This window comes from Saimiri boliviensis, chromosome 14 (assembly GCF_048565385.1).
Source record: "Saimiri boliviensis isolate mSaiBol1 chromosome 14, mSaiBol1.pri, whole genome shotgun sequence".
Classification (NCBI taxonomy): Eukaryota; Metazoa; Chordata; class Mammalia; order Primates; family Cebidae; genus Saimiri; species Saimiri boliviensis.
This window is the reverse complement of record NC_133462.1, coordinates 39,929,148-39,939,495: the sequence shown is the minus strand read 5'-3', so window position 1 is coordinate 39,939,495 and position 10,348 is coordinate 39,929,148. Positions and strand designations below refer to the sequence as shown.

Genomic DNA, 10,348 nt, shown 5'->3' with positions numbered 1-10,348 from the left:
GGGGGCAGAGTTTTGCTCTTGTCACCCAGACTGGAGAGCAATGGCATGATCTCGGCTCACTGCATCCTCCGCCTCCTGAGTTCAAATGCTTCTCCTGCCTCAGCCTCCCAAGTAGCTGGGATTACAGGGGCACCTGCCACCATGCCTGGCTAAATTTTGTATTTTCAGTAGAGATGGGGTTTCACTATGTTGGCTAGGCTGGTCTCGAAGTCCTGACCTCAGGTGATCCACCTGCCTTGGCCTCCTAAAGTGCTGGGATTATAGGTGTGAGCCCCTGTGCCTGGCTGTAGTCTTGATTTTTATCCTACTTAGTGTGAATGTTAGCAACTATCTCAGTGTAAAAAAACAAAAAAATAGATACGGTGTTTGATTACAAAATGCTGTCCTGACCCCATCAAAGTGATGCATAAAAGGTGGTATAAGCCTTGTACGTCATCTTTAAATACTGGAAAATTCTTTTTTTTTTTTTTTTTTTGAGGCGGAGTTTCACCTTGTTGCCCAGGCTGGAGTGCAGTGGCACGATCTTGGTGCACTTCCGTCTCCCGAGTTCAAGTGATTCTCCTGCCTTAGGCTCCCAAGTAGCTGGGATTACAGGTGCGAATCACCATACCCAGGTAATTTTTGTATTTTTAGTAGAGACAGGGTTTCACCATGTTGGCCAAGCTGGTCTTGAACTCCTGACCTCAAGTGATCTGCCCGCCTCGGCCTTTCAAAGTGCTGGAATTACAGGCTTGAGCCACTGTGGCTGGCCCAATACTGGAAAATTCTGAGTTCCAAAATGCATTCAAGGTCCAGTGCAGTGGCTCATGCCTGTATCCCCAACACTTTGGGAGGCTGAGGCAGGAAGATTGGCTTCCCAGGAGATTGGAGTTTGAGATCAGCTTAGGCAACAAAACGAGACTTCATCTCAAAAAAAAAAAAAAAAAAAAAAAAAAAAAAAAAAAGAATAGCCGGGTGTGGTGGCATGGGCCTGTGGTCCCAGCTATTTGGGAGGCTGAGGTGGTAGGATCATTTAAGCCCAGTAGTTTGAGGCTGCAGTGAGACAGGATCATACCACTGCACTGCAGCCAGGGTGACAGAGAAGACCCTGTATTTTTAGTAGAGATGGGGTTTTGCCACGTTGACCAGGCTGGTCTTGAACTCCTGACCTCAAGTGATCTTTTAATATTATTAAGTTCTGGGGTACATGTGCAGGATGTGCAGTTTTGTTACATAAACATGTGCCATGATGGTTTCCTGCACGTATCAACAGCTGGGGTGTAGTGGCATATCTTGGCTCACTGGAACCTCTGCCTCCAGGGTTCAAATGATTCTCATGCCTCAGCCTCCTACATAGCTCAGATTACAGGCGCCCTCCACCATGCACCATGCTAATTTTCATATTTTTAGTAGAGACAGAGTTTCACCATGTTGGCCAGGCTAGTCTCTAACTCCTGATCTCAAGTGATCCACCCACTCTGGCCTCCCAAATCATTACTTTGTATCATCTGCTTTGAGAGACAGTCACCCAGGTAAGTGATCTTTGTATTTCCTTTCTTGACAAACAGATGTACCAAGGAGAAAACATAAGTTTTTTTTTTTTTTTGACATGAAATCTCACCGTTGCTCAGGCTGGAGTGCAGTGGCACGATCATGGATCACTGCAGCCTTTGACCTCCTGGGCTCTACCCAACCTTCCACTTCAGCCTCCCAAGTAGCTTAGACTAGCACACCACTACATCTGGTTAATTTTTGTATATAAACTTTTTAGAGGCAGGGTCTCCCTATATTGTCCTGGCTGGAGTGCAGTGGCTATTCACAGGCACGATCCCACTACTGATCAGCACGGGAGTTTTCGCCTGCTCCGTTTCTTACCTGGGCCAGTTCACCCCTCCTTAGGCAACCTTGTGGTTCCCCACTCCCGGGAGGTCACCATATTGATGCTGAACTTAGTGTGGACACCTGATGACATAGCACATTACAGCCCAGAACTTCTGGATTCAAGCAATCCTCCCACCTCAGCCTCCTGAGTAGCTGGGACTACAGGCACTCGCCACCACACCTGGCAATTTTTGTATTTTTTGTACAGATGGGGTCTCACAATGTTGCCCAGGCTGGTCTTGAACTCCTGGACTCAAGTTATCCACCTGCCTCGGCCTCCCAGAGTGCTGGGATTACAGGCATGAGCCACTGTGCCCAGCCAGCTTTCTCTATTCTTCAAACATCCCTAACCAAGAACTTTTTTTTTCTTTTTCTGAGACGTCATCCAGGCTGGAGTACAGTGGTGCAATCTCGGCTCACAGCAACCTCTGCCTCTCAGGTTCAAGCAGTTCTCTTGCCTCAGGCTCCCGAGTAGCTGGGATTACAGATGGACACCACCACACCAGGCTAATTTTTGTATTTTTAAGAGGAAAATGAAAACAAAGAAAAAAACCCAACATACTCCTAACCCCGGCTTGCTAGTGTGTTTATGTTTTATTTTTTTTTCTTTTTCTGAACTTAAATAAAATAAAATAAAATTAAAAAAACCCTAACTAGAGGTAGTGGTCAGGGGTGCACCCACTGCACTCCAAAGAAGGTCTCATCAGTGTTTCGTGAAGGCCTAAGTGTCCCTGTGAGGTTGGTACAGAGCATGTCCCCTTGGGCCAGGGGCGTCAGGCGCTGGGAGGCGACGGAGCAACCTTGGTAGAAGCCCAGGCGCAGCAGGCTAATGCTCCGGGCTGCTGGAGAGCAGATTCCCACGGTCAAGGTGGCGCGGGGGCGGGGCCTAGAGAAGCAGTTGGCCAGCGTCACCTGGATGTGTACCATGTAGATGCCGTCACGATGGATACGCAGCTGCCCCTTGTCCAGCTCTGGTCCACGCAGGAAGGAGCGGCCCAGTGCTGGGCTCCCCTGCCAGTACAGCCTGGGGTCCTGCCGAGGTCCTGGGGGCAGAGGTTAGAGGGATGAGATGGAGGGTTAGGGAGACTGAGGCACGGGGTCCTAGAGAAAGTCAGATATAGAAATTGAGAGTTAGAGATCAAGGGATAGGCTGGGTGTGGCAGCTCACGCCTGTAATCCCAGCACTTTAGGAGACAGAGGTGGGAGGATTGCCTGAGGTCAGGAGTTTGAGACCAGCCTGGCCAACGTGGTCAAACCCCGTCTCTACAAAAAATAAAAAGCCAGGTGTGGTGCCACATGCCTCTGGTCCTGGCTACCCTTGGGAGGCTGAGGCTGGAGGATCGCTTGAGCCTGGGAGGTTGAGACTGCGGTGAGCTAAGATCGCATCACGGCACTCCAGCCTGGGCGAAAGAGACCCTGTCTCAAACAGACAAAAAACAACAAGAAATTTAAAAAGGGAGGGGGATAGAAGGCTAGAGATCTAAAGGAGAGAGGGGTAAGGGGAGAGGGGTAGAGATAGGGAGAGAGAGCCCTCAGGAGAGAGAAAAAAATACAGAAATAGACAAGAGGGGGAGAGAGATGGGGGAGGGAGAGAGAGGGAGAGCTGGACAATGAGAGGGTGAGAGAGAGTGGAAAATGAGAGGGAGAGAGAGAGAGAGCTTGGGGAACGCAATTGAGAGAGGGACAGAGTGGGAGAAGAAGCAGGAGAGAGAGCGTGGGAGAATGAGAGGGAGAGAGAGAGACAGAGAGAGGACAACTGAGAGAAGAGAGGGAGAGAGCAGGAGAATGAGAGAGAGGGAGAGAATAAGAGAGAGAGGGAGACAGATAAAGAGAGAGCTCGGGGAACGCAATTGAGAGAGGGAGAGGGAGAGAGTGGGAGAACAAGTAGGAGAGAGAGAGCACGGGAGAATGAGAGGGAGAGAGCAGAGAGAGGGCAGGAGGCGGAGAAAGACAGAGGGACGGAAAGCAGGGGAGTGTGTGTGTGAGTGAGTTCCGATAGTATTATCTTGCCTCAGCATCCCACTTGAATGTAAATTGAGTTTTCTGGCCCCAGGATCGGTGCTTCATCTCCCGTGATACCGTTTTTCCATTCTCCACCTCCTCCCAGGTCCTCAACGTTATCGACTTGGCCACGTGCCCTATACGATCACCTACAGGGCAGCTATGCGCCCCCGTCCAACGCACCCCATCAGCTCCCTCTTCCTGCACCGACTGCAGACCTGAGCCTCAGGCTCAGGGGTCTCCATGGAGCCTACCTGCTTGCTCTGAAGTCCCGGATTACAACTCCCCAAGGGAAGCCTGCTCGGGTAACACCCTGAACCCCAGTAAAGGCTTTGGCTCCCAGATGCCACCTCCCTGCCTGCTTCTTCCCTTTCTTTTCCTTACTTTCCAGCCACTGGTTGAGTATGTGTGTCTCAGCTCCCCCCTACCTTCCTGTCAGTCTCTTCTCTCTAGGATCTTTATTTTCTCTTTATTTCCTTTTTTTTTTTTTTTTTTTTTTTTGAGACGGAGTTTCGCTCTTGTTACCCAGGCTGGAGTGCAATGGCACGATCTCTGCTCACTGCAATCTCCGCCTCCTGGGTTCAGGCAATTCTCCTGCCTCAGCCTCCTGAGTAGCTGGGATTACAGGCATGCGCCACCATGCCCAGCTAATTTTTTGTATTTTTAGTAGAGACGGGGTTTCACCTTGTTGACCAGGATGGTCTTGATCTCTCGACCTTGTGATCCACCTGCCTCGGCCTCCCAAAGTGCTGGGATTACAGGCTTGAGCCACCGCGCCCGGCCCGTATTTCCTTTTTTAGAGACAGAGTCTCTGTCTGTTACCCAGGCTGGAGTGCAATGGCATGGTCTCGGCTCACTGCAACTCCTGCCTCCTGGGTTCAAGTGATTCTCCTGCCTCAGCCTCCCAAGCAGCTGAGAGTACAGGTGCCCACCACCACGCCTGGCTAATTTTTTGTATTTTTAGTAGAGACGGGGTTTCACTATGTTGGCCAATCTGGTCCTGAACTCTTGACCTCATGATCTGCCAGCCTCAGTCTCCCAAATTGCTGGGATTACAGGTGTGAGCCACCGTGACTGGCCAGATCATTTTCCTTTTTTTTAATTTTTTTTTATTTTTATTTTTTGAGGCGGAGTTTCACTCTTGTTACCCAGGCTGGAGTGCAATGGCGCGATCTCGGCTCACCGCAACCTCCGCCTCCTGGGTTCAGGCAATTCTCCTGCCTCAGCCTCCTGAGTAGCTGGGATTACAGGCACGCGCCACCATGCCCAGCTAATTTTTTGTATTTTTAGTAGAGACGGGGTTTCACCAGGTTGACCAGGATGGTCTCGATCTCTCGACCTCGTGATCCACCCGCCTCGGCCTCCCAAAGTGCTGGGATTACAGGCTTGAGCCACCGCGCCCGGCGATCATTTTCTTTAGAGACAGGGTCTGGCCCTGTCACCCAGGCTGGAGTGCAGTGGTGCAATCATAGCTCACTGCAGTCTCAACCGCTGGGGCTCAAGCGATCCCCCCACCTTAGCCTCCGGAGTCACAGGGAAGAGGCGTGCGCCACCATGACCAGCTAACTTTCAAAGAGATGGGGGTCTTGCTATGTTTCCCAGGCTGGTCTCGAACTCCTGGGCTGAAGCAATCCTCCCACCTCAGCCTCCCAAAGCTCTGGGTTCACAGCCGTGAGCCACTGTGCTCGGCTGTAGGCTGTATGCTATGCGTTTCACCGCAGCACCTCCTGCCTCTTCCTGTCTCAACTGACCGACACACCTGAGCCTCACTCTCCTCCTCACTCAAGGCTGTCCTGGAGGCTGCCTGTCTTGTTAGGAGGGAACTGAACACACATCAAACAAGAGCCATAAGGGTGTTTACCAGGCGATGCAAATTTCCTGTGACACCCGGTCCCTTGCCAGACACCTGGGCATGATGGCATCCACCAGAAGAAAGAACTAGCCTGTGAAAGACACACTGTCAACACCCATGACCACGGCCCTGGTGACCCCTGGATCTGGGCCAGAGTCTCCAGCCACTCTCCAGAAAGGGGCCTCAGACCAAATTACAGAAAACACAGAGTGGGGTGAGGAGGCGGGGGGTGGGGGAAGGAGAGAGAAAAAGAGAGAGAGAGAGAGAGAGAGAGAGAGAGAGAGAGAATGTATATATCAGGGGTCAGAGAGGGTCAAGGAGAAGACAGAGAAACATTTTAGTCGCTGGGAATGAACGGGGGATAAACAGAGGCAGAAGCTTCCTCTCTCAGAGAGGCTGAGAGGAGAAAGATCCCCCCACCTAGAGCAGAAGGTGTCATCATCTCACCTCCCCAGGGCTTCTTGCCAATGCCACCCCCTCAGAGACACCCCGCCATCCCCGCCCCGTCACGACTCCACTTTAAATGAAAACCCCAACCCTGGCACGCCCAGACCCCCATGCCTGCTTTTTCTCTAGAACCTGCTCTTGGCCTTTTTACTCTATGTGGCATTGCTCTCCTCGTCACATGTTCATTTATATGTCATCTGCCCCTCGGTAGAAGCAGCAGCAGAGGGGAAGCTCACCAGGCAGGGATTTCTGTCAGTTTTAGTGCCTGACTGTGGCACCCCACAGTGTCTGCCATGGCAGGTGTGTAATGCGTGCTTGTGGCAGGAATGGAGGGAGGGTGGCCATTCCTGTGAGTGTTTTGTTTACTAACACCCCCTCTGATTCTTCCAAGGAAGGAGATCGAATGTGAAGGACTGAGGGGGAAAGATAGACAGAGACCGGTACTGGATGCTCAGAAACACACACCTCCGCCCGGGCGCGGTGGCTCACGCCTGTAATCCCAGCACTTTGGGAGGCCGAGGCGGGTGGATCACGAGGTCAAGAGATCGAGACCATCCTGGTCAACATGGTGAAACCCCGTCTCTACTAAAAATACAAAAAATTAGCTGGGCATGGTGGCGCGTGCCTGTAATCCCAGCTACTCAGGAGGCTGAGGCAGGAGAATTGCCTGAACCCAGGAGGCCGACGTTGTGGTGAGCCGAGATCGCGCCATTGCACTCCAGCCTGGGCAACAAGAGCGAAACTCCGTCTCAAAAAAAAAAAAGAAAAAGAAAAAAAAAAGAAACACACACCTGCCTCATCCCTCTTCCTTTGTCTCTTGGGCCTGATGTGTCTCTCTCTTCTCCCTCTCTCATCCCCAGAGACTAAAATGTTTCTCTCTCTTCTCCTTGACCCTCTCTGACCCCTGATATATATATATATATGCCTCTCTCTCTCTCTCTCTTTCTCTCTCTCTCTCTGTGTCTCTGTCCCTCCCTCCCTCCCTCTCTCTCTCCTGAGCCACCATGCAGGGACCTCACTCTCTCATTTTCATTCTCTTTTCCTTTCTTTTCTTTCTCTGTCTCTCCCTCACTCTCTCCCCATCTCCTCTGTCTTTTTCTGTCTCTCCGTCTCTCTCTCTCTCTCTCTCTCTCTCTCTCTCTCTCTCATTCTGTCTTCCCCACCTGTCTCCCTCCCTCCTTCTTCCCGTCTCTTTCCCATTCTCTCTTCCTATGTCTCTACCTGTTTGTTTCTTTCGGTCTCTTTCCCTGTCCTTGTTTCTTGCTGTCTCTCCCTCCCTCTCTCTGGGTCTCTCCCTCCCTCTCAGAGTCTCTCCTTCCCTCTGTCTTGGTCTCTCCCTCCCTCTCTGTCTTCTCAGTCTTCCGCGTTCTCTGTTTCCCTCCCCGCCTACCTCTCCCTCTCTCCCTCCGTCTCTCTGTGTGTCTCTTTCTGTCTCTCCTCCTTCGTCTTTCTATCTCTCCCTCCTTCTCTCTGTCTCTTCTTCTCCCCGTCCCCCAACGTCCCCCGAGTTACCTGTGTGATTCAGCTGCAGCTCAGCCACATCCCACTGGAAGAAAAGACCAGAAAACAGGGCACGGACGTCAGCAGAGAGGTTCCCTGCGTCCCCTGAGTCAGGGGCTGTCCTTCCTCCGTCCATCCTCCTTCCCACCCCTACTTCCCACGGTGCGCACTGGTGAGTTTTATTTATTTGTTTGTTTTCTCCTGAAGACTTCTTAAAGAGGAAGCAGGTCTGAACCAGCGGGGAGCGTAAAGTTCAGACCTTCAAAAGAACTTCTTATTTTCCTGAATCGTTTTCCTGGATGGCACCCGGCGCTAGAGTGCCCCCCTCCTCCGTCCCCCCACCCCCACCCCAAACCCGCCTGCGTGCGCGCGCGCGCACCGGACTTTCTCAGCTGCAAAGGCACCCGGCCGGCTCTCCCAGGGAACCTGTTTCCCGACCCCGGGGCCAGTGGCTGGGGACCATTCCGTCGTAGGAGGCTCCAGGAAGCCCCCACACCTAGCCTGGTGAAGCCCCCAGGAGCCTCTGAGTCAGCCTGCCGGGGGAAGACCCGAGCCGAGTCATTTCCAGGCCCACGTGCACGTCCCTTTCCCATCCCGGGATCCCCCGGTGCCTCCTGGGCAGGGCTGCCTTCCCCCAGCCCTGACCCCGGCCGGGCAGCCGGGTCCCCAACCCCCGCCTCGCCTCCCTGCTCCGGTCTCTGTCTCTGGTCTACCAGATCTTCCTCCCGGGCCTCTCTGCCCCATCTCATTCTCATTTCGTCTTCGCCAGACGCTTCTCGGTCTCCACCCAGGCGCACGGGCCCCGCGCCCCTCTCCAGCTTCTCTCCCGGGTGGAGGTTTCCTTCCCAACTTCCCATCTCAACTCACCCCTGGGGACTCGGGCGGCACCTGCGCGGGGCGCCAGCTGCAGACGCCGATGCAGACCCCCACGACTGCTGCGACCAGCAGGGCCAGAGCCGCGCGCAGGACGCACGCGTGAGGCCGGCGCCGCCCCGCGCAGCCAGAACCGTCTTCGGGCATCGCGGCTAACTCCGCTGGCGCAGGCGGGGCGGGCAGGGCGCGGAGCACGGCCGGCGGAGGAGGAAGGAAACGGCAGCCCCCTCCCAGGGCTCTGGGGCGTCTTCGTGCCTCGACCTGTCTGGGGACCCGCCTGCCCCTCTCTGGGGACGTCCGGCGGATCGGATCGAGGGGAGGGACTTGAGTGATTCGACCAGGGGAAATTCCCTCCAACTGCTGCCACTCTCCAGCTCCTTGAGGGGTGGGGCAAGGGCCCCTGGTGAGCCTCAGAGTGGCCCGCCCGTCCTCGCCTTCAGGAGGTACACAGCCAGCCTTCCTATTTCACTCTCCACCTCATTCTTCTGGGGCCCGTTCATTCAAGGAAACTCCCTCCATTGCGCCCTTATTACGGACTAGACGGTATGCACTGCAGGTACCGCCGGCAACCAGGAATTGGGGATGCGCTCCAGATATGTGTGTGGCCCTGTCCTGCGTTTTCTTTTCTTTTTCCTCCTTCCCTTCCTTCCTTTTTCCTTCCTTCCTTCTCTCTTTCTCTCCTTCTCTCTCTTTTGTTTCTTATTCCTTCCTTTCTCTCTTTATCTCCTTTTTCTTTCTTTCCTTCTCTTTCCTTCCCTTCATTCTCTTTTCTCTTTCCTTCTCTTTCTTTCCTTCCTTTACGCTTTCTTTTTCTTCTTTCCTCTCCTTCTCTCCTTTCTCTTTTCTTCTTTTGCCCTTCCTTCCTTCCTCCCTTTCTCTCCTTTCTTTCTTTTGAGACAGAAGGTCTCCCTCTGTCACCTAGGCTGCAGTGCAGTGGCACCATCTCGGCTCACTGCAACCTCCGACTCCCAGGTTCAAGCAATTCTCCTGCCTCAGCCGCGCCCCCCCCCCACCACCACCCAGTAGCTGGGATTACAGGTGCCCGCCACCATGCCTGGCTAATTTTTTGTATTTTTAGTAGAGATGGGGTTTCACCATGTTGGCCACGCTGGTTTTGAACTCCAGACCTTGGGTGATCCAACCGCCTCAGGCTCCCAAAGTGCTGGGATTATAGGCGTGGGCCACTGTGCCCAGTTATCTCCTGTATTCTTGGAGACCTGTTTTTTTTTTAAAGTTAAATTAAATTAAATTAATATTTTAATAGACAGGGTGGTGCTCTGTGGCTCAGGCTGGAGAGCAGTGGCACCATCAAAGCTCACTGCAACCTCAACCTCCTGTGACCTTCCCCTCTCAGCCTCTTGCATAGTTGGGTTTACGGCGCATGCCCAGCTAATTTTATTTTATTTTTTGGTAGAGGATGGGGTGTCACTATGTTACCAGGCTAGTCTCAAACTCCTGGGCTCAAGGGATCCTCCTATGTAGGCATCCCAAAGTGCCGGGATTAGAGGTGTGAGCCACTGCACCCAGCCCAGCTCCTACCTTTTTTTTTTTTTTTTTTTTTTTTTTTTTTATTAGAGTCTCACTCTGTCACCCAGGCTGGAGTGCAATGGCACCATCTCAGCTGACTGCGACCTCCACCTTCCGAGTTCAAGGGATTCTCTTGCCTCAGCCTCCCAAGAAGCTGAGTAGCTGGGAGCACAGGCATGTGCCACCACATGGGGCTAATTTTTTTGTATTTTTATTAGAGATGGGGTTTCATCACGTTAGCCAGGATGATCTCAAACTTTTGACCTTTTGATCCACCAGCCTCGGCCT

The 10,348-nt window shown here is 52.9% G+C and overlaps 1 protein-coding gene across 1 annotated transcript; it reads right to left on the bottom strand.

Annotated features, from left to right (window-relative positions):
* Positions 1 to 2,429: 2,429 nt before the first annotated feature.
* On the bottom strand, positions 2,430 to 8,797 carry CD70 (CD70 molecule). The gene is made up of 3 exons (XM_003938860.4): positions 8,528 to 8,797; positions 7,673 to 7,706; positions 2,430 to 2,903 (listed from the first exon to the last, which is right to left on the bottom strand). Exons 1-3 carry the CDS (start codon positions 8,678 to 8,680, stop codon positions 2,527 to 2,529), a joined length of 564 nt encoding a protein of 187 aa, XP_003938909.1. The 5' UTR covers positions 8,681 to 8,797; the 3' UTR covers positions 2,430 to 2,526.
* Between the last annotated feature and the right edge of the window lie 1,551 nt (positions 8,798 to 10,348).

Bases quoted from the DNA above. Each gene is read 5' to 3' on its own strand.
- CD70 (XM_003938860.4), bottom strand. From the start codon at position 8,680: ATGCCCGAAGACGGTTCTGGCTGCGCGGGGCGGCGCCGGCCTCACGCG. The intron at 7,707-8,527 runs GTGAGTTGAGAT...CTTTTCTTCCAG, and splicing joins TGCCGCCCGAGTCCCCAGGG to TGGGATGTGGCTGAGCTGCA. The intron at 2,904-7,672 runs GTAACTCGGGGG...CTCTGCCCCCAG, and splicing joins GCTGCAGCTGAATCACACAG to GACCTCGGCAGGACCCCAGG.